Below are 23,343 nucleotides of genomic sequence, written 5' to 3' on the forward strand. Positions count from 1 at the left end.
TGGTGGAACAGAGCTCGTCAGGAAAGTTGTTCCACATTTTTGGGGCCGAGATGGAAAAGGCCCTTTGCGAGGTCGCTGCATATTGCGCAGTTGGGACCTTCAGCAGATTCTTCCCAGCTGACCTGAGTGTGCGGGGCGGATTATATGGGGGGAGGCGGTCCTCCAAGTACCCTGGGCTTAAAGCTCTGGTGACAGGTTCATATGGGGAGATACGGTCTTTCAGTCTCTGTCTAACAGAACATTGATAAGAGCTTCTTAAATTAAATCATCTCTACCTATCTGCTTCAATGTGTGGGCAAGTGACTGTTGAAACCTGCTCAAGAGCTGCTTATATACAAAGAAATGCAAAACCTTTTTTGATTTGCATTCAGAATATATTAAGGAGCAGTTTCTTTCATTCCTAGCAAAGTTTAATCTTACAACCCTTCCTCATCTTATTGCCCTCCAGTTCTTTTGGATTATAAATCTCTGTTCCTGAGCAGGGTTTTTGATATCAAGGTAACTTGAAAGTCTCTCATTGGTAGAGTTGCCCATAATTCAAAACGGACTTGACTGCAGTTAACAGCAACAAATTGGCCAGTCTGGCTTAGCAGATAGTAATTGTAAACACTGCACTTAAAGGTGGCCTTAAAATAATTTAAAATAAAATAAATAATCCAGAATATCTGGATGGCACCAGGTTGGGGGGAAGTGTCTTAACATATTTAAGGATCAAAACAGGAATTATTTCCTTAGGTGTGCGCCTTAATTCCCAAGTTGTTAGAGAGAGCTAAGCATATTAGGCACTGAAGGATGAAAATGAAGGCAGATGATCAACTATTATATTGGTAATTAAATTTTTCATTCGGCTCTCCAGGTTCAGTGGAATTCATTGTGCTGCTGCTGTTGCAAGGACCACAGCTGAAATGGCTCTGGTTGAAATCCCAGCACCAATGAATTCCCAGCCACCCCTTGGAACAAATGCAGTTGCTGCCCCTGGGGCGAATGGCCATGCCCCAAGTACTTCATCAAAGCAGGCTGCCTCGCAGGCCAAGGGCATTATGGGAATGTTTGCAGTGAAATCAGCCACCAACAAACTCCAGAATACACAGAAGGAAGCGAAACAGGAGGTGAAAGAGACACCAACTGTAAGTTTCAAACTGATGATTTGTAAGTCACTGTGATAACTTTTGCAGGTGAACAGCACGGTATAAATAATCTGAATAGATAAATATGTTTTCTGTCTTGAGTACTCTTTTTAAGAACCACTCACCTTTGGGTAAAGTGAGGTGAGAGTCTGCATACTTATACTCAAGATATCTTTGGCTGCATGCAAACTGCAGAAAAAATCCAGTCTGATACCACTTTAACTGATATGACTCAGTTCTGTGGAATTCTGAGAATTGTAGTTTGTTGTGGCATCAGAGCTCTCTGATGTAGAAGGCTAATTATCTCACAAAACTACAATTCCCAGCATTCCATAGCATTGAGCAATGGCAGTTAAAGTGGTGTCAAACTGGATTATTTCTGCAGTGGGGATTCTGCCCTGCTTCAATCTGGCAGGCCAATGTAGACGAAAGGTCTTTATAAGGTGTTTTTCTCTTAATTTAGATTATTGCAAACTGTGCTCTTGAACTGGTTTTTTATATTTTGCCAGATCTCACCATCACTAAACTCAGAGCAAGTGTTTTGACTTGGAGTCAAACATGCAACTTATTTTCCTGTGAAATATGGGGTAGAGCTCCCTTCTCTAACCCTAGTCTGGGTTTCAGAGGCTTTTGGAAAGAGGAAGAAATCTCTCTGAAATCTTTTAAGTGGTTCCAGTACACAGTGTAATACCATGACTAGATACTCCCTCCATCATCAGACTTGGTGAAAGGATTCAAACTGTCCTTTTGCTGGACTTTGGAGGCAGATGTAGAACAGTGGGTTACTTCCCAATGTGTTTGGAGTTCCTCCAGATCTCAGGTTGAAGATGAGCAGCATTAGTTGCAATGTGGTTTGTCTACTCAGGGTAGCCAAAATGTATGGGCTTGTGCTTCTCACCTTCAGGATCTTCCATTGTTGACTCCTGCACTAGAAGAGATGATGAAGATTTCTGCAGCATCCAGTCACACTGAATCACGCACTTCTACAACAACAATTTCTTTTAATGTTTTTGTGCTTCTAGTCTTTGAAAATGAGGGGAAATGCATACCTTCTAGTAATTATTTCTACCCAAGTCTTACTGAAAGGAGTAGGAGCTATGTAGGTGCTCTTCTTCAGTGTTTTTGCATAGGTGGGAGTTTCAGCAAATCTTTTTGATGGATTGGGGCCTGGTTTCTTATAGTATCTCTTTCCTAACAGTTTTTCTTAATTATGCCCAGGCTTCTGCAACAAGCAGCAAGGCACCTGCTAAAGAAAACATGTTGAACAACTTCTTTGGAAAGGCTGCAGTGAATAAGGACTGTAAGTTTTTCTCTCTTTTCCATTCCAAGTGTTCCAGCCAGTTATGGGAATTCTGGTTAAATGATGGGTTTACACTCAGTTAAATGAAGCAATTTTTATCTATGCATGTCTGTCCTGATGTAAATCTTGTTCTAGTTAGTGTGATCTACACATTTGGTAGAATGAAATTCTAGGACAGGGTGTACTGTTTCAGATTGTGAGGAGGGGAGTATAAAATAAATTTATTTTAATGCTCCCACACGTAGTAAACAGACTGCAAGAAGAAACTAGGAAGAGAGCTAGACATTCTTTGGGTTTTTAAAAGCCTATAAAAGTTTAAGTGCAATGTAACACTTTTTTAAAATGCAGCTCTCCTGTGTAGTTGGAAGTAGTTCAGGCTCTTCTGCCACTTTCTGCAGCTGTACATGTAGTTGAGCCTTGTGTGTTCTTTGAGCTACATGTGTATATTTATTTATTTTATTTATTTATGGCATTTATACACCACCCTTTAGCCCTAAAGGCTATCAGAGTATCTTGCCCTGCTGCAGTTAATATGGATTTTCTTAGCTTTTTCTCTAGTTATTTTCCATATGCCTCTGTTTCTGTCGCCCCCACTGCCACCCTTATGAAGCAGGAGCCAATTCTTGCAGTCAGATCATAACATAGGTACTCAATCTGTGCTAAATAGGTTAGGAATTAAAGGCTACTTGGTTGTTTTAAAATTCAGAATTCTGGTAAATAAAAATGTGTGGTTGGAACAGCTTACTCTCAGTTAATTTGGCTGAAGACAATGCTGTGGATAATCTATCGCCTCCATTTTGTTTTTTTATTGGTGGTGGTGGTGGTATTTTGGAGTGCCTCAGATGTAAATACCACAGGTAAAACTGAAATACAGATAACTGAAAAGATAGAAATGAACATTACAAAAGAGGCAAATGAGTTAATAGTTTATCAGGCATGTCTACAAAACACCTCCAAGCAAGAACTGAATTTATTTTCATATTTATAGACTAAATTTTGGACCTTAAGTCTTGTAGCCAGTAGACAAATCAAAACTTAAAGTTTAAGCAGCGGACCAAAATTAAAACTAAGGGACAATACAGCCTGGGCCTGAATTAGGGTTCAAATAGGGCTGAGCATGCATACGCTCACAGTCCTTCTGCTGGCATACACATGGGACGCGCCATGATGACGTCCCTTTGGCGCAGCGCCCAAACCGCACTATGCAGAAGGGGCATCATCATGGCACCCCTTTTAGGAAGCTGCTCAGAGCAGCTTCTTTTAGGGCAGCGGTTCTCAACCTGTAGGTCACGACCCCTTTGGAGGTTGAACAACCCTTTCACAGGGGTCGCCTAAGACCATCGGAAAACAGTAACAAAATGACAGTTACGAAGTAGCAACAAAAATAACTTTATGGTTGGGGATCACCACAAGATGAGGAACTGTATTAAAGGGTTGCGGCATTAGGAAGGTTGAGAACCACTGTTTTAGGGAGCTGGTCAGTGCCACAGCGTGTGGCTGCTGCAGCACCGACCCGGAGCATACAGGGGTGGCATTTAGCTGCCCGTCTGTCAAACCCCTAAGTTTAAAGCTCCAAGATGTTAAAGCCATGCCCTGGAAATCATTTTGTGTTCCTCCTTGGTTATCCTTGGACCTTGGCCTTTTCAGTGTTGGCCTATAAACTACCAAGTCTTGAAGTTAGAAACAAACTCCCTTTGTACTAATTTTCTGTGCAACTCATGAACAGTTGGGGAGGGGGCTCATTTAATTGGTGTAATAGCATGGAAAGTTGTTGATCCTTAGTATGACTATCTGTGGTTTCAAGCATCTACTGGGGAGGGGTCTCTCTGAATTCATTCCCTGCTTCATATATAGTACTCCACTCTTATCCACAGGGGATGAATTCAGAGAGACCCCTCCCCAGTAGATGCTTGAAACCACAGATAGTATCAAACCCTACACTAGTATTTTTTGCAGACTGTGATGGACCACCAGTAACTGAAACTGCTGAGGGAAAAACCACAAACAAGGAGGGCAGGGACTACTTAATATTTTCAGACCGTACTGTCTAACTAAAAAATTGTATATACAGTGCTGTGTAAATTTACAGCACTTCATAAATAAAGGTTAATAATAATAATAATAATAATAATAATAATAATAATAATAATAATAATAATAATAACAACAACAACAACAACAACAGGTAGCTGAAACCACAGAAGTGAAACTGTGGCTAAGGGTAGAATACTGTAGTTAAAATACTCATCTGAGATGTAGAGAGTTTTGTGCATGTATGACTAGATTTCATGATTCTGGGTCTCCTCAGAGAGGCTGGCTGACTCGTGGTGGTCTTCAGCCCATTGTGATCCATAATATTGCCGCCTTTTCCCATTTTGACTTGTGGCATGTATAGGCAAAGGCAGCACTGAAACTGAACAGCAAAAGGAGGGAAAAGCCACAGTCGACTCTCCAGTTTTTTCATTGGAAGCCAAATTGCCTCCTAGTGCTCAAGGTCTTAAGAAACCCAGAAAGAAATCTGAGCCTGCAAAAGGGCAGCAGAAGGACAAGAAGAGGTAAGAAGACATTTTTGTTCATTGTTGGGCAGCTACTTCCTTTCGGAGGACCAGCCAAAAGCTATGAAAAGAGTGTGTGAACTTTCATGTTGTCCATGTTTCTTCTCCAAGCTAAGTGGTATGCAAACCAGAGAGACGCAAGGGGGATTATGTTCATTTTAAGACCTTTCTCGTGTGGTAATCTTAAGGCTTTTAGGGTCTCCAAGGGGCAGTGGAGCTGATTCATTTGTGTGACTTAATTTTTTTGTCCTTAAATCATGGTAAATAATGAGAAAGAAGAATAAAGTGCCATATAGAATCAGAGTCAAAAGAGAGCCCAAGGGACAATCCAGTCCAATCCCATTCTGCCATGCAGGGAAACACAGTCCAAGCCCTCTCTGTGACAGATGGCCATTCAGCCTCTGTTTGAAAACCACCAAAGAAGAAGACTCCACCACACTCTGAGGCAGCGTCTTTGAACAGCTCTTACTGCCAGGAAGTTCTTCATAAAAACTGAATAAAAGTTTGCAAAAATTGAAAGAGGTTATGATAGGTAAAATACAAATCATCATACTATGTGTTAAATAGAAAAAACAACCTAATAATTCAGCATAATAATAAAGTTTAAGATCACCATTTGCCCAATTGTAGTTTTACTAGCAGTCTGAGTATAATTTGGAATGAATTCTGAAATCTGTGCACCTACAGAGGGAACCTTAAATTCTCTGCCCAGAATAATTTCTTATCAGTCATGCAGGCTTTGGTAAGTTTCCAGAGCCCAGCTCCTTATATATATTTGCAAGTACTGTATGCTGTAGAGGACTGGTTGCTGTAAGGGGAGACAAGAGAAATCGGAAGAAAGGTGATAGGAGCTATGAATGATGGAGCTAGAGGACAAATAGAAACTACTCATAGAATCATAGAGTTGGAAGAGACCCCAAGGGCCATCCAGCCCAACCCTATTCTGCCATGCAGGAATTCACAATCAAAGCACCCCCGACAGATGGCCATCCAGCCTCTGCTTAAAGACCTCTAAGGAAGGATACTCCACTACACTCAGAGGAAGGAGTGCATTCCACTGTCGAACAGCCCTTACTCTCAGGAAGTTCCTCCTAAGGTTCAGGTGGAATCTCTTTTCCTGGAGCTTGCATCCATTGTTCCTGGTCCTAGTCTCTGGAGCAGCAGAAAACAAGCTTGCTCCTTCTTCAATATGGCATCCCTTTAAGTATTTAAATAGGGCTATCATCTTGCATTTGGTAAATTCAGTTCATGGTATAGAAACATTTAACAAGATGATAGGATTAAACTATATAATGCTACTTAGTAGGAATGGAAATGATATTCAAAAATGGTTGAAAAACTGGTTTCTCAGGGATCAGGAAAACCTTGATGAGGAGATCCTAGACTGGTGAGAATCTTTGCAGTTCAGGACTTTGTGCAAAATTGCATATTTTTGTGCAAAGAATTGAATTTTCTTCACAGAATGCAAGGTTCCTACGAAGAAAATAATATTTCTGTGCAGAAAAGAAGCTTCCAGCACAGAAACATTTTCTGCACAGGAATGTTATTTTCTGTGCATAAAACGATTTATTTTGCGCAGAATTTTTTTTTTAGAGTAGCATGTGCTACTTTCTGCACAGAAAAATGACACAGATGCTTTTTCCTTGGAATAGTTCCCAAATAAGGAGACAATCTGTAAAAACTGCATAATTTTTGACAACTTTGTCTCAGCAAGGAGAAGAATGATAGGATTAGTCATTCCTGCATGTGAGAATGAAATTTATGAAGATTTAAATCCCTGTCACTTAGTTTGGGCTGGCATTCTATGTACAAGTTACAACTGCCTTCCTTCGTTCACTTTTAATTCTAGCCCAACTTCAGAGGCAGCAAACATTTGTTAGTCCTCGGGTACATGTGCAAGTGATGGATGGTCTAGACAAGTTCCTACTTTGGAGATCTCCTCCTCACTTGGCACCCTTTTCTAGCTGATGCTCACTACCTCCCTTGTTCTTAGTTCCAGAAACCTGAAGAAGAAGATTCTCTTTGGCACAAGACGGAAGCCGTCTGCAGCCCTTAGAGTAGTATCTGTCTCTGTGACTGGATAGCTGGCATCTCCCCATTGAGGCTGAAAGAAACCATTTCATGTCTTTTTTTTTTCTACTTGTAAAAATATGATCATGTTTTTTTAAAAAAAAAACTTTAAAAGCTGCTTCAGAAATCTTAGACACTACCTCATAGTGGGGTAGCTCCATTAAAAGAGTATTGAGTGACTGTTAGGCCTGTGGGTTCTTGTAAAACTCTACTTTGAGAACAAATGTGTGTGGTTGGGTTTTTTGTTTTTTTTTTAAAGATTGCTGGGGCAGGACCAGATCCAAAAACATGGATGTTCCTGGTTCTGGGATCACTTACAGAACATGGAGTCTTCTTGCCTTCATCTTTTAGGTCCTTCCTTCTGGATATTCATCTTTTAGAGTCTTAGGTGGGCTTTTTGGTTTCACAAAGAGCTCACTAATAAGTTGTTTCTTGGTTGCAAGTCAGAGGGGTCTCGTAATTGGTCACGCTGCACTATCCAATTGCTTGGATAGGAAGCCCTATGTTTCCTCAACAGCATCTGAAGCTGTCTTCACAGTATGAAAGGGATCTTGTAGGACCTTGGAGACCAACTGAAAGAAGTTGCAGCATAAACTTTCATAGATTGGGTCTACTTCCTCAGATGTGTGCAATACTTCATGCATCTGAGGAAGCAGATCTGGTCTACAAAAGCTTATGCTATAACTTGTTTCGTACAGTTCATCTCGAAGGTGCTGCAGGATCCCTTTGCATACTGATATTCCAGGCAGACATGGCCACGTTTCAGAATTTAAGACCACAGTGGGCATCCACACAGTCAATGGTCCTTGGCTCTGGACTTCTAGACTAGACCCTTGTAGCCAGAACTCTTGAGCACTTCTGGTGGTCTTGTCTTTCACTTGCTGGTGGCATGTCCTGACCAGTTCTCTGTGTTTGTTGTTGTGTGCACCCTCAAGTTGTTTTTTTACTTAGGGCAACCCCAAAACCCTATCATGGAGTTTTCTTGGCAAGAATTGTTTGGAGGAGGTTTGTCATTGTCTTCCTCTGAGGCTGAGAAACTGTGACTTGCCCAAGGTCTCCCAGTCAGTTTCATGGCTGAGCTGGGAATCAAGCTCTGGTCTCCAGAATTGTCTTCCAATATTTAAACCACTATACCATGTTGCCTGTAAGCACCACACCCAGAGAGATCCCATGTCAACCTGCCATGATGCTGAATTACAAAGATGTGTCTTTCTCTATGTGTACATGGCTGTACATGGGCCTGGGACTCATCTTTGCCCCTTAGCTTCCAGGAGTTGTTCAGGGTTGGAGATTCAGCATAACCAGTACTCTTTAATTACAGAGGCTGTAATTAGGCTGTGCTTTCCTTTGCTTCAAATGGATAATCAATAGGGTCCTTTCCCCTCATTTTCCTTTCCTTACTCATCTCCAACCTACATCTAAGTGAGATAATCTATTTTTTTGCAGAGCAAAGAGGGCAGAGATTTCAGATGAAGAGGAGAAAGAAGCTGAAATTTTGAAGAAAAAGAGGCGTAGAATCAGACAGCCTCAGTCTGACAGCAGTGATGATGAGGGTAAGTACAAGCCAGTTAGGTGGCTAACGGTGCAGTTACCTTAAAGTCAGTACCTAGCAAATCTTTAGGCTCCTAGAAACTTAGTGATGGCAGCAGTACTACACATCTGTCCTTGATGTGTGGCTTCCCTTTCTTCTCATTCCCATTAAATGGCACACCTGGCAGGTCATCACTAGGGAAATTTGACTGGTGATAAGAAATACCTAAATATTTTATTTATTAAGAAATATGTTATTGTGCTGTGTATCTTCAAAGAAGCTAACTTTCAGATGACTTCAAATAAAACTCAGGTTGGAAGAAGAAACAGCAACAATAAGAAATATACAGCTGTTCACAACAGTGGAACAATGTCAGTAACATCTCAGTGCTGTCAAGGAAAATTAAATAAACTTCCTATATGGACAGGATGGTTTTCATTGGACTTCTTAAAAATCAATTCATGTGTTCCAAACCTTTCTCAATTCTCCTTTGAGGGTGCCCTCATTCTAAAGGCCCTGTATCTTGCCCTGATTAGTCAAAAGTTAATCACAGCCAGATCATAATCTGAATTTATGACTCCAGTGGATGGGGGAGATTTGCAAGTTATTTGGGCACCTTCTTCTCAGCCAAGGATTTGCCTCTGATATGGAACTGTTTTCACAGCGGCGGAATACAGTGGCTGTGTAGTGGACTAGGAAGGTATACACATCACAGATGCTTTCACGGTAACCCCATATAAAATGATGGCAGAAAGCAAGAGTGTTTGTTTGCAGTCCTTTGGTTTCCTTTTCCTGGTAGATTATGTCAAAGAGAGTAAGATGTAATATGTAGAACAGCCAAAATACTTGACCATCATTATGGTGCTGGTGCAAAAATGTAAACATAAGTAAGTGAGAGACAACGAACTGAGCAGAAGAAACTGCAAAAGGCATGGTGGAATCTTCGAAAAGTAAATAAGTAGAACATGGTACTTGAGTAAGTCAAGGAAGTCAAGAAAGACATAGAAGCCCTGGTGGCACAGTGGTTAAATGCCTGTACTGCGGCCACTCACGCAAAACCATAAGGTTGCGAGTTCAAGACCAGCAAAAGGGCTCAAGCTTGACTCAGGCTTGCATCCTTCCGAGGAGGGAGCTAAAATGAGTACCCAGATTGTTGGGGGCAAGTTAGCTTACAGTTTTAAACCGCTTAGACACTGCTTAGGTGGTATGAAGCGGTATATTAATGCAGCTTTGTTTGTTTAGAAGCATCTTCTCTTTTCCTTGCCCCTGTGGACTGGATCCTTCTGTAGGTAACAGCAGCATATATAGCACATGTATCTCCACAGCCTTCCAGACCGGAAGCTTGATGTATGTATGTATATTTCTTAAAAAAAGATAAGTAAGAATTTTTAGAAGTTCATACTACCAGGTTCTTGGCTTTCTCTTCTCCGCATGGATTGGGAAACTGCAGTAGCTTTTTTTCAAATGCCCAAAACATTTTGCCCAGCTTCATGGAGTTGAATTTAGTTTCTTGGCCAGAATTTGCTTCAGAGTCTCCTTGAGGTTTTTGCAATACTGTATCCTTTGGCAATAATGGCATCTAGCCAGGTTCTGGCAGTTGGCTGCAACCTCATTTAGTGAACATCCCTGGATTTATTTTGGGGACAGTAGGATTCAGAGTGTTTACAAAATTGTCTGAATGATGGGAGTGAAAGCAGAACTGCCAAGCCAGCAGATAAGAGACGTTGGAAGCAAAACCATATTGTCTGTGCCTGTAGAATACTTCACTTCAGTCACTATAATAAGAATCCTGGTGTCCATTCCAAAAAAATTGAGTAACTGGTGCTGCTGTTTGGGAAAATTACAGTTAAATTTGGAGATGAGATGGGAAGCAGGCTGAACAAAATGAACACCCAATCAAGAAAAGAACATGGAGGCACTATTAAAGTGTAATTAATACCATCAGTTCAGCACAGAAGAACAGGAGAAAGCAAAACATACTGTCTTGGGTTTGTCTTAGGGAGACTGGGAACATACAGTGAAAACTGATGCTCAGCCTTGTTTGAGGGCTCCAGGGAGTCTTGTACCTTTTTGCCAGTGCTGTTTCTACTATTTCTATAAAGTATTTTGTGGCCAGAGGGTTTAAGTAGTGGTTGGGGTTTTTGTGGCCAGATTTAAGTAGTGGCTGAAAAGGTTGTACCTGTCTGACAGAGTCAGGAATTTTTAAAAAAAGGCCAGTTTTCTCCCTGCTATAAAGAAGATGTGAATTTTTTTAAAAATGTTTTTAAAATTACATGGGTAAATTTTAGTTGATTTCCTTCTGTGAGCTGCCTTGGATCCCACTCCAGGAGAGGTGGCATATAAATAAAATAAATAGTAGTAGGGTTGGTGGTGGTAGTAACAATAACAATAATGATAATAGTGTTGTTGTTGTTAAATTTACCCTCATACCTCTCTTTGGCTAAGGTTTTCCAAATCTTCTGTGAAATCCTCTAGTAGATCTCTGTAGACTATAAAAGCCAGTATCTGTCTATCTGTCTATCCTCACTTACTGTTAAAGCATGATCCACTGCAAGCTTTACCCATTTAGTTACTGTATATATTCATGTATAAGTCTAGAAATGTTAGTCAAAAAATCAACCCCAAAAATCTGGGTCTACTTACCTACAGGTCACTTTAAGTACTGTGCCTTAGCTCTGAAACTCCTTCCCTAGAGAGATTGCAATCACCTCCTCCTTGTCCTTCCATCAGTAAGCAAAGGTTTTTTTTATTTCTACATGCTTTTAGAACTAAAGGCTTTTAAGGAAAGGGCTTTAAGAAGGCACTGCATTTTTTAAAGGGTCCTGTCTTTTAACTGTATTTAAGTGTGATTTAAATTATTTAAATTTTGTGACTAGTTTAATTCTGTTTTAATGTTGACGTACATGTTTTAAATACAGGCTGAATTTCCCTTATCCAAAGTCTGAAATATTCTGAAAACCAATATTATTTTCATTGATGGCTGAGATAATGACACCTTTGCTTTCTGATGGCTCAGTTATCAAAACTTACCTCCAGGCTATGTCCATAAAGTGTATATGAAAAATAAATTAATTTTGTGTTTAGACCTGGGGTCTTATAGCCAAGATATCTCATTATGTGTGCATACGCAAATACAGGTATTCCAGAATCCAAACAAATCTGAAATCCCAAACAGTCCTAGTCCCAAGCATTTCAGACAAGAGAAGCTCAACCTATGTATTGTAACTGTTTACATTTCTTCAGTATTACTTTTTGTCCTAATTGTGGGGGAAAGGTGAGGTATGGAGGAGGAAGAAGAAGAAGATCAGAAAAGAATATCATTGCAGTGCTTCAACCTCACTTGGGGCTGTGGTTCCAAAATGGCTACATAGCTGATTTTTCTCCCTGCAGTTGTCCCAGAGTCACCTGCGACTCCTGAAGAGAAAAAAATTTCTCCTGAGCCTGAGCCAGCTGTGAAGCCAAAGCCAGACCCTGTGAACATGGAGGTAAAGACTTGCTGTGTGCATGTGTTCCAGATACTGCTGAGTGAAACTTCCTTAGCGATGGATCTGAAACTCAGCAGTCTCAAATCCAAACAGATGAGCATGAGGCCATTGCTTCGCAGCTCTTTTGGGTTCCATAACTTACTGGCAAGGATCGGAGAGTTGCTCAGTGTTGATCCTGTTCTCACTTTCTTTGCCTTGGAAGGAAAAAAGGATGAACCTTTGGAGAAAATTGTAGGGTTGGAAGCAAAGGAGCAAAAAGGGTCTGTAAGAGGAAGGACTACTGAGACCTTTGAGAATGTATTTGAGAATGTGAAATGTACTTTAAAAAAAAAAGGCTTTAAAGCTACTAATTGCATCATGATGGGGCAACAAGAATGAAATACAAGGTGAGCGATTCTCCCTCACCGCTTAATTGTTTTCAGTTCTATCTTCCTGACTAATTGGTTTAATAAGATATGATTTTTAAGGTAGTGGAATTCAGCAGCAGTTGAAGTGGATTATTATTATTATTATTATTATTATTATTATTATTATTATTTAAATGTGAAGAGAGGTGGGGCTCCATAGCTAGAGAAGGTGGCCTGCATGGGCCACCAGGCTTTGGAGAGGGGATAGTCTTGCAAGCCTTCCCAAGGTTAGGGAAGGCAGGGGAGCATAATTTGCTGTTGTCTGGAGACCAAGCTTAGAGCCCCTTAGTTTTATAGCTGATACAGATACACTCCTCTTGAAAGGAGGAGTGGGAAAGCAAGACCCAGGTGACTTGGCACCTTCTCTCCATCTCTGGTAGACCCTGTTTGGTCCTGCTTACACCAGCGTCCCTGGATGCTTGGCAGCCTCTGGTATTTTGGGGTGTTTCTCTCTCTCTCTCTCTCTTTTTGCAGCCAAAGTCAGAAACTAGATTGCCTAGCACCTGCCCATTTAGCCAGCTGTAAGACCAGGTCTCTCTCCCTGGGGAGCATAACCATGCTGTATGAATGTATCATCTTACTATATATACTCCTATATAAGTTAGAAATGTTAGTCAAAATATTGTCACAAAAAACCAAAGTCTAGAATAATAAAATCATTGGAAGAGACTACATGAGCCATCTAGTCCAACCCCCTGCCATGCAGGAAATCTCAATCTAAGTCTACTTATGCACAAGTCTATGCAAGTACTGTACTTTAACTCCTATTTAAAAAGGAACTATCTCCTGGTGAAAGGCAAGAGAGTAATCTGTCCTGGAGGTATTGATCCTCCTCTACTTTTTCATCCGTCCTGCTTTTAGTGTGAAGACAAACAGTTATGCCAGTTGGAATTTTGTAAGTTCTTTGGCATTGTTTTCCTTGCTTCTTGCTTTAGATCCTTTGCTTCATGCCCCTAAACTATACCCTCAACTTCAGGTCATATCAGAATTCATAATTTTGGCCCAAAACCTGCCTTTGACTTATACATGAGGTTGATCTATAGTCTAGTATATATAGTAGATTTTGTCTGATCTGTATAATTCAAGCTATATTTAGGGTTGCCACAATTCTCTACTAAAAACCGGGACAAAATTTAGACCAAAATATAGGACAATTGTAGGATAAAATTTAGCCCAAAATGTAGGACATTTAAGAAAAATGGAGGACTTTAAATGTCCTACATTTTGGGTTAAATTTTATCCTACAATTGTCCTATATTTTGGTCTAAATTTTGTCCTACATTTTGTCCTGGTTTTTAGTAGAGAATTATGGCAACCCGAGCTGTATGTAGCCTGAATGATTTAAAGTTCTAACCTGAGATTCATTCCATAGATTTTTGATAAGAATTTCACCTTCATTTTTTCTGTATGTTTCAATCTTCATTATTGTATTACTGTTTTCTGGTACAACTGTAAAACATTGGGAAAATATTAAATTGGACCACTAAGACTTTTTTTTTAATCTGTCCACCAAAGATTTTGCTGAACGACAACCTCATCGATTACTGTATATACTCAACTATAAGTCAACCTCATGAATAAGTCAAGGGCAGGTTTTGAGACCAAAATTATGGATTTTGATATGACCCTTGGATAAGTCAAGGGTAAATCTTAAGGGCATATAACAAAGGATCTAGAGGATAATGGAAAGGCAAATGATGCCAAATAACTTACAAAATTCCAGCAGGCATAACTGTTTCTACTCGCACTAAAGGCTGGAAGGATAAGAGGGTAGAGCTTCCAGGACAGATAACACGCTAGCCTTTCCCCAAGGGATGGTTCCGTTTTTTAAAAAAATAGGAGCTAAAGTACAGTACTTACATTGACTGTGGATGTCGACAGGTTTTTTGGGTCAATTTTTGGACTAAAATGTCTAGACTTGTACATGAGTATATACAGTATATATGTTGACTAGCTATGATGGAAGTTGTGGCTCTGCTTATGTGGAGTGTACCAGGTTGAGGAATTCTGGTAAAGCGCATCACCTCTCAGGAGGTTCCCCCCTTTGACTGGGTTTTTCCAAGATTACCCTTCAGTTGGTTATTATATATATTTTTTATCCAGGATCCATTGTGAAACTCAGTCTTTTGGCATCCAGGCGATTTCATTTAAGATCTTGAAAATGTTGAATTGTTTACTTCTTCCAGTGCCTTTGTGATGAATGATCTGATCATCACGTTGCTTTTCACATCTAGTGAGAAATTCCTAAATTTAGCAAGAGATGAAACCTATTTACATGAGTTGTCATCATTTGTTAATATTTCCATAAGCCCAAAATGTTTTATTTCAGAAATAACTTCAGTTCAGTTCAGTTCTCAGTTCAGGAGGCGGGGGTGGACAGGAGAAATTTGGTAAAGGCCAGTTAAAAAACACTTCTATCTTCCAGTTGTTTTGGCAACATTGATTCAGAAACAGCAGTCCCCTGTATACATATGTGGGAGTCAGTGCCACTAAACACAGGGCTGCTTATTTCTGGATTAAATTCTTAGGTCCAGTTTATAAAACACATTGAGCATTTGTTTTAACAAAGGCTTTTCTTCAACCAGCAGAAGTTCAACCTTCAGGTTTTTCATTGCCTTTTAATTTCAGCATAGACTGTCTTACAAACCAGCTTTACTATTTGCACTGCTAGTCTGAAATGGGAAACCCATCCAAGAAAAGGAACATCAAGCTTATATTTGTCATTTAATTTCTCACAGTTCATCTTACTAGTTTGAAGTGTGAGAGCTGAAAGACTGCAGAAAGGTTGCAGAGCAAAAGAGATTTTCTCTGCCTGCTGAAACCCCCTGAAATCCCTGCCTGCTCTGATAAATTAGCATGGCTAAAATGGTTGCATATATCTTCCTCAACACAGTGACTATCTTAGCCCCTGTGTTTCCTCACATCTTCTAAATTTGAACTAAGAATGGGAAACAAGAATAAAACAACTGTCAAATCTCATGATCACTTCACTTACTCACCAAGGATGGGAAGGCTTTACAGCTTAAGCTCATCCTATAGTCTTCTATTTTAGCATCTGAGGAACCCTGTAGTTGAACTAGGGTAAGGGGGCCTAAAATGACCTTTCCTCTGTCTTTTAGAACTGCTTTTGAACTCTAGGGAGGACAGTGGTGTGGTGGGTTGTGAATGCTGGGATAGCCCAGCTTCTTTCTTAGAAACATAGTCTGTGTGTTTCCAATTTGTTCGGCAAAAATATCTCTCTCCTTTTCTCTGTTGTTCATATGTTGTAACGTAGCATGAAGGCACATGAAAATGGCCCGTGATGGGTTCTTTTGAGTTCGTCTGGTGAAATATGTTGGTATTAAAGAAGAAACTAATATGGCTTTACATGAGCTAAAATGCTTTTGCATTGCCTTGTTCTTCCTCTAGAACAAGCAGACACTAAAGATTACAGGATCTGCTTCATTACCTCGGAAGCCAAGAGACTGGGGGATACATTATGTAGGATTTGGGAATGGTTGCTTAACTTACAAGAGGCTGTATATGACCCACTATCACCTAGAGTCCAATTAGTTACTTTCATAGATGCTTTGCTTTGCTGTAGTGACTTGGCAACCTTGACAAACTATATTAGAGTGCATTAGCTTGTAGTCTGTCAGAGTGGGAGACAGAAATTTGGGTACTTGACTCTAGCACCAGTGCAGATCCCATCATCCTTATTTGCTGCACTCTTCCCTTTTAGACTGCACCAGGAGAGAAGAAACGGAGGCGGAAACGAGTGTTGAAGTCCAAAACGTTCATTGACGAAGAAGGCTGTATAGGTAAGGAGCAAAGCGGTCACTTTTGCTTAAGGAAATCTTAGCTGATAGATTGAGTTTTTACAAATTCATAAAATATTCATCAGCAAGTATTTGATTTAAAAGAAAGAGGAAGACGTTGTTTTCAGATGGTGAACTTACCAAGACAGAGAGAACAGCACCCTATTGTGTGTGAGAGAAGCTGGAATTACTATTACTTACAGTTGCTGCTGTTAGTATTTATTCATTTATATCCCACCCAAGATGGGTAAGCATTTTTAAAAAAACAAATACAGACCAAAATACATGCAAAAACGTCACATATTAAAATTGTTTTGAAATGCAATTAAACAACCTATGGAATCCAAATCATTTCAAAAACCATTAACACACAGAAGTCAATAAGACAACCTACCAAGCCCATTGCAGTCAATTCCCAAAATTGTTGGAATTAAAACATTTTCTTTTGACCGTGGAAGGTCAGCAAGGGGGTTGGGGAAGGCATCGTAGCCTATCTAGAAAGGCCTCAAAGCTTAGGAGCAGACACCTAGAAGGCCCTCTCCCTTTTTCCTACCACAAATGCCTAGGGAAATGGTGGAACTGAGAGGTGAATTTCACCCAAAGATCTCAGAGCATAGCCAGGCTCCTATGGAAATCATAGAATCATAGAGTTGGAAGAGCCCCTAGGGCCATCCAGTCCAACCCCATTCTGCCATGCAGGAACTCTCAATCAAAGCGTACCCGACAGATGGCCATCCAGCCTCTGTTTAAAGACTTCCAAGGAGGGATACTCCACCAGACTCCAAGGAAGAGTGTTCCACTGTTGAACAGCCTTTACTGTCAGGAAGTTCATCCTAATATTGAGGTGGAATCTCTTCCTGTAGTTTGCAACCACTATTCTGAGTCCTCTGGGAAGATATGGTTCTTCAGATAGCCTGAATCCGGGGTATTTATAAGCATCATCAGCACATTGAATTGTAGCTGGAAGCAAACCTTCAGCCATTGGAGCTGTTGCAAGAAGGCAGTTGTGTGCTCCCTGTGACCAGCCCCAGTTAACAATTTCTGCTAAGATAGTGGCTGTCACTCACAGTTCTGAAGATGATTAAAACCCCTATTAAAAAGAAATCTGCCTGATCCTACAGGGCCACAAGTGATCCAGGCATCTTTTACAATTAGTCTCAACTTGTTAGTTGAATCAGCGTTACAGCACTGTTTGTTCTAAAAGGCTCCAGCAGGCCATCATTTCTGCGACACCAAGTGTGTGGAGAGGCTTTACCCAGAGGCAGCCCTCCCATCAGAAGAGGAGTCCATAGGACAGACACCAATGCTTTGTACTACTGTAGCAAGTGTGCCGCCAGGATCTGATAAACATGATGGGCTACCAGACTTATGAAGTGGTTGAGATGGGTGGGCATCATCCTGACAGATGCAGACCACTCCCCATACCATCCCTTCTCCCAAGGTTGGGAAGAAAGCCAGATGTGGTTCTGTTGCTTCATGGTGGATGGCCCCACGCTGAGCACCCTGGACAGGGATCCTTTCAGGGATGTCACTAGGGGTGTGGGCCACCCCAGGTGACATCCTAAGGGTGGTGTGACACCACTGTTCCCCAGACATCTGCCTTTGGGCAGAAAACGGCTGTGGCATTTGCTTGCGTCCCTTTAAAACATGAGCTCAGTGGAAGAGAAGGTGTGAATGAAGCAAGGTTCAGTGAGAGGAGAAAGCAGGTGTCTAAAAACATTTTTTAAGCTTTTAATTTTTTCTTTAAAAGCATACAGTGGATGTAAGCTTCAGGAAAATAGAATCCACCTAAACATTAGTAGGAACTTGGTGACAGTAAGAGCTGTTCAACAGTGGGCCACACTCCCTTGGAGAGTGGTGGAGTCTCCTTCTTTGGAGGTCTTTAAACAGGCTGAATGGAGTGCTTTGATAGGCAGTTACTGCATGGCAAGGAATTGGACTGGTTGGTCCTTGGCACTCTATGATCATATCTTACCAAATTTTCACTTTAAGTACATGACACTACATAAGTGCATTTAGGTTGTGTGTACAATATTTTAATTTAAAGGTATAATTTTAATTATGCTAATTGTTTAGGTCACAACTCTTGCCATTATATTCAGTCATATACGGGAATTATAATTTATGACTAACATTAGTACAAAAAACAATTACTAAAGATTCTGTATGATGTAGTGTGTGAGGAGGTCAGTGAGGGATGATAACATGAGTTGCTGCATTGGGTGATGCCACTGGAGCCCTGCCCAGCTTTTTCTCCCAGGAGAAGTCAGTGGGAGCTTCTTTGACTGAGGTTGGGTAGCACGTCCATCCGACAGCAGCCAAGCTGGCATCCCCCCCCCCACTTCTGTTTTCCTGCTAGAAGTTTTGCATGGGGAAAATCCTTCACTCACATTTTTTTGGTTTGTCCATAAGGTCAGTGCCATATTATAAACCCCATTTGCTGCTCATAGCAACAGCAGTACATGCTTTTTGTGCAAAGGTATGTCAGGCTTCAGTGCCTGGTGCCTCATTTAAACAATTTCTGATATCTTGACAGAGAAGTAGTATTTCTTGGGAAATACCCTGGAAGAGGCAACTCTAAGTGGGGAGGCAATATTGGGGCCTGTGAAGCCATCGTTCTCCTTATGCCCTAGGCACACGTCTAAAAAACAAACCCCTTGACCCTGTTAAAAAATAGAATGGGTTTCACCAATAATATTTTAACAGTACAATGCTTCCAAGTGTTTGGTGTTGCTGTCCTCACAATTCAGCAGGGGTCATTCCATGTGCTATAGACTGGGGGTGGGGGGCTGCAAAAAAGAGAGTGGGTGCCTGAAGGCTCCTAGTGAATTCATGGCAGGGTGAGATTCAAACCAGGAATGACCTGATTCATAGCTCAGGCACATAAGGGGAAGCATAAGGTTATGAATAAAGGGGTGAGGTGAGGTGGGTTGGACATTGTCACAAGAGCCTCTTCTCTGGAGCAAGGGAAGGGAAGAAATCCCATCTCAAGGATTTGAAAAGGACCCTCAAGTAGCTGTTGATAGTCATAGGTGTCCCTGCAACCCTGAGTATTGACTTGTGTAGTACCATCCCTTAGCAGGCAGAATTCCAGATGGCATGTTCTAGGTAGGACCATTTCTTCATCCTTTTGAAACTTCAGAGAAGGGAGAGAGGCTTCCTTCTTGTGAGTAGCCTTCTGTCCATTTGGCCCCATTAGTCATGCAAGCTCTGGCCCTGGATTTTGTCAAGTGAAAAATAGATTTGTGAAAAGTTTGGCTCTTAAGCTTGGCTAATTGCCTCTCTGGGAAAGAGATGTGATGTGGCCTCTAGAATGAACTCTGGCGTCACCAGAGGAAAAGGCCCTCACATTTCTATTCCCACCAATCTTTTCTTCTCCTTGCCTCCCTCCAAACAGTTCCCCAAGGCTTGTATCCAGACAGAGCTTATAACAACAGGGATGGGGCACTTCTTTCTTTCCTCAAGAAACCTGTTTGTTTGTTTTTTTAAATGTTTGGCTTTTCTAAACATGTCAAGAGTGGGGCGCTTGCCTTCCCCACTTAGAGATCAGGTGGCATGGTCTGTGAAATGCTGACCTAGGTTTGCAATCCAGATGCATTACAGTCCATTAGGGATTTACACACCCACATCCCCAGTGATGCTCTTGGCAGATAGTTTGATATTGTGGTGGGAAATGTTTGGAGAGAGAGTGTGTCTTATGTTTTGCAGGTCAGAGGTCTGAATCCTGCCTCTGCAATGTTTTGAAATATTATTGTTGTTGTTAGGTGACTTCAAATCAATTCCAGGCTATGACAACCATATCCTGGGTGTTTGTTGGCAGAGTTTATTCAGAAGTGTTTCACCTTTCCCTTTGACTGAATGACTGACTTGTCCAAGGTTGGATTCAAATCTTGCTCCCCCAGAATCCTAGTTCATGAACATAACATCACACCATGGTGGTCCTGCTACTACTGTCTTATTTTACTTCTATTCCACCTTTTTACCCACCTATGACACAAAGTGGATTTAAGAAAAAAGCAGACACAGTTCACTAAAACGCACAGATATTAAAATGTAATTACTGTAAACTGTCAGTTGATTTAAAAACAATTTAAAAGCATATGTTTGGGAAGCAAGCGAGTTGCTGTATGTATTGGCCAAAGGTTGAGTCTTGGAATATTGCGTTAGTCTATCGATCCCATTGTTTTTGGAAGCCCTAGATTCCTCCCCTCCTATCAGGAATTAGTCTCCCAGTAACAAACTGCTGCATCACTCAGTTAGCATTGCTGGCTCTATATGTTACAAAACCTGACCAAGGATGGGGAAAGTCTTGTAGCCCAAGGGCACTGTTCTGCAGAATAGGAAAAAGGAAGATAGGAGTTGGGTTGAACGGCAGCCAGCAGTGCCTGGTGGCCTTACTGTGGTTGCTTGTAGAATGACAGTTGATTTGATGTCCCACCAGAAATACCCAAAAGAGAGAACTGGGCACCTTGCAAACATTGTAATTGCTTCTCCCACCCTTTGTTTCCAGTGACTGAAAAGGTTTACGAGAGTGAGTCCTGTACAGACAGTGAAGAGGAGTTCCGGTCCAAACCCCCAGTGGCTCCCAAACCCCCTGCCGGGGCTATAAGAAAAGAGCCCAAAGAAGAGAAGAAAGGCACAAAGAAAGGAGCAGCTATGGCCAGCAAAGCCAACAGGCAAGCATCCATCATGGGCTTTTTCCAGAAGAAATGAGCTTCCACTGTATTATGATTTGAAGACATTGCTTCAGAGCAAAACACCACCTTGGAGGCACATACTTACTGTGTAAGTGAGAAAAACAGGACAAGGACCCACAAGTGGAAAGCTTTTGCGGCTGGACTGAATAGAAAGCAGCTGCTGGAGAGAAGAGGGTAGTGATTTTATGCCCCTGTTAATTTGCTGTATTGTGGCCTTTTAAGTGTGGGAGATGCAGCACATGGATTATATTTTATATTTACATGGCCAGCCTTTTTTGAGCTCTCCCTGCCATTGGCTCAAATCAATCAAATGAGGATAAATGGCCTGACCAGCTATCTCTTTTCCCACCCTGAGCATTTCTTTTTCATGACGGTGAGTTCAAATTACCTGGAGACTTTGAGGGCTGTTGTTGGGAAGGGAAATCATCTTTAGTTCTTCTAAGGGGGGCAGGAGCAGGCATTGCTAAGCAAAAGGATGTGAGTGGCTGCAGTAAAGGGTCATGAGAATTACAGCAACCCACCTGAGACCAGGACACCTCATCATTTCCCACTGGAAAGAATAAGATACTGTCTTTCAGAAGACCCCCACCCCTCAGTGCATTTTGTGATATTATTTCCATACTTGCCTCTAGATGCAGAAAATGGTAGGATGCCATTGTATTTAGACCGGGAACCCCCCAGCACATAGCAACACATGGCCTTCCTCCCATCCACACAGTTTGTTGTTGGAAAGACCGTGTGTGGTGAACATTTGGAAGAAACAGAAGATGTCCACCCAAAGCTGTTTTGCTTTACCTTCTTAAATGTGGTGTGTCACTGCAGCCATTAGGAAGGCCTGGAATGACCAAGTGCCTTTCTGTTTCCTTTCCTTAATCAAATGCCACAGACAGTGATTAAACAGTGCTGACTTTACAGATGCTATTAAAAGTATTGAGGCATTTTGTGTAGGCAGAGGCAGCCTTCACTGTGATACATACTTGAACCAAGATAATCATTTTTCTGTAATAAAAAGCTGCTTATTATCACAGAAAGTTGAACTTCCTCCTCGTGACTGAAAGCCCTGTCCCATACTTTAACTCCCAACAACTTTCCTGTTGACAAGAGAGCCTGTCCAAAGGAGCATGTGGTTGGTTGGTTGTGTGAGGTAGCATCAGAGCGGTGGTGGGATCCCATGCCATCTGGCCTCCAGGACCTACAGCTGATTCCCCCCACCCTTAGCAGAAAAGCAAATTGCAGTGAACCTTTCATATCAGGAGGCTGGCAATCCACGAATTTGGCTGCCTGTGGACTGCCATGACCCAGATTATTAGACGGCAGCATGTGCACATGGATGCACTAACACATCTATGCACATGTTGTGGCCTTTGAATAATATGTGGTGCCTAAGTGTCAGCCTTTTTGCCATCAGAGGAACACAACCAAATCCCCATGGCTGGGTAAGGCCCACTGTAGTCACAAGCACCTCTTTGGTTGACGCAGGTTTAGAGATGCCAACTTAAGGAGGACTGTGGCTTTCTCATCCACAGGCATCTCAATAAGATCTTGCATCTGACTGTCCTTTTCGCCTGCTGTTTGCTCTCCTGCTGGCTGTGACAGAGGAATAATAAGCATTCTCCCCTGGGTTGTCTCCCCACATCTTTTTCTTGCTCATTGACTGTATCTTGTCTCTTGAGACAAATAGTCATGGCTCCTCAAGAGCAGGTTTGGGGCAAGGAAAGAAGCAGGAGACGGGACAACCCACAGTATTGCTTTGGTGGCATCCCCATTCGGGGTGGGTTGGAATTGAGAGGGAGAAAATGCACATAAGCATCCATTCAGCCACTCTTCATGCTTGGTTTAGCCTGGCTGTGGAAGTATCATATTCTGCAGTTGTGCTTTGGCCACAAGCACAAGTATGACGCCATAGGTGATCTTCCAAAGTCGCACCAGTTGCCTGTTAGATGAGCATCTGGGCAAAAAGAGAAGCAGAGATTGGGTTTGTTGTTTAGACCACATATTGCAGAAGCATATAGTCATTCTGAGGATTACCAACTGAGATTAGTTGACTTCCAACTTTACCTCCTTAACAAAGCAGTTGGAATCCATCTTCTGCAAGATTAAATTCATCCCCACCAAATGGAAGAAATGGTCTAACCACCTCTTGGGAACCCATAGCCCCAACTTCAACACTGCTTTGGTGATACTTACAAAGACTGATGGGAGCTGAAATCCAATAGCAGAAGGGCTACAAGTTCCTCCACTTGCCCAGCCCCCTCAGAAAACCACTGGCTTCAGTCCCAGAAAGTAGGGATTTGTGTTCATAGTGGCTGATATGCCCCCCCCTTTTCTTCTTCTTCTTCTTCTTCTTCTTCTTCTTCTTCTTCTTCTTCTTCTT

At 41.6% G+C, this 23,343-nt stretch overlaps 2 protein-coding genes across 3 annotated transcripts in view; one reads left to right on the forward strand and one right to left on the reverse strand.

Annotated features, from left to right (window-relative positions):
- POLD3 (DNA polymerase delta 3, accessory subunit) overlaps positions 1-21,642 on the forward strand; it is a 37,101-nt gene extending 15,459 nt beyond the window's left edge. For both annotated transcript variants that reach the window (XM_042458849.1, XM_042458848.1), the window contains exons 6-12: positions 857-1,127; positions 2,346-2,427; positions 4,823-4,982; positions 8,499-8,605; positions 11,974-12,068; positions 16,197-16,275; positions 20,783-21,642. In XM_042458849.1, coding sequence (XP_042314783.1) covers positions 857-1,127; positions 2,346-2,427; positions 4,823-4,982; positions 8,499-8,605; positions 11,974-12,068; positions 16,197-16,275; positions 20,783-20,985 — 997 coding nt within the window. In that variant the 3' untranslated portion in view covers positions 20,986-21,642. The remainder of the gene's footprint in view (positions 1-856; positions 1,128-2,345; positions 2,428-4,822; positions 4,983-8,498; positions 8,606-11,973; positions 12,069-16,196; positions 16,276-20,782) is intronic.
- LIPT2 (lipoyl(octanoyl) transferase 2) overlaps positions 1-23,343 on the reverse strand; it is a 350,867-nt gene that overhangs the window by 40,185 nt on the left and 287,339 nt on the right. The gene's annotated exons all lie outside the window — the stretch shown is intronic.

Source organism: Sceloporus undulatus, chromosome 3, assembly GCF_019175285.1.
Source record: "Sceloporus undulatus isolate JIND9_A2432 ecotype Alabama chromosome 3, SceUnd_v1.1, whole genome shotgun sequence".
Lineage (NCBI taxonomy): Eukaryota > Metazoa > Chordata > Lepidosauria > Squamata > Phrynosomatidae > Sceloporus > Sceloporus undulatus.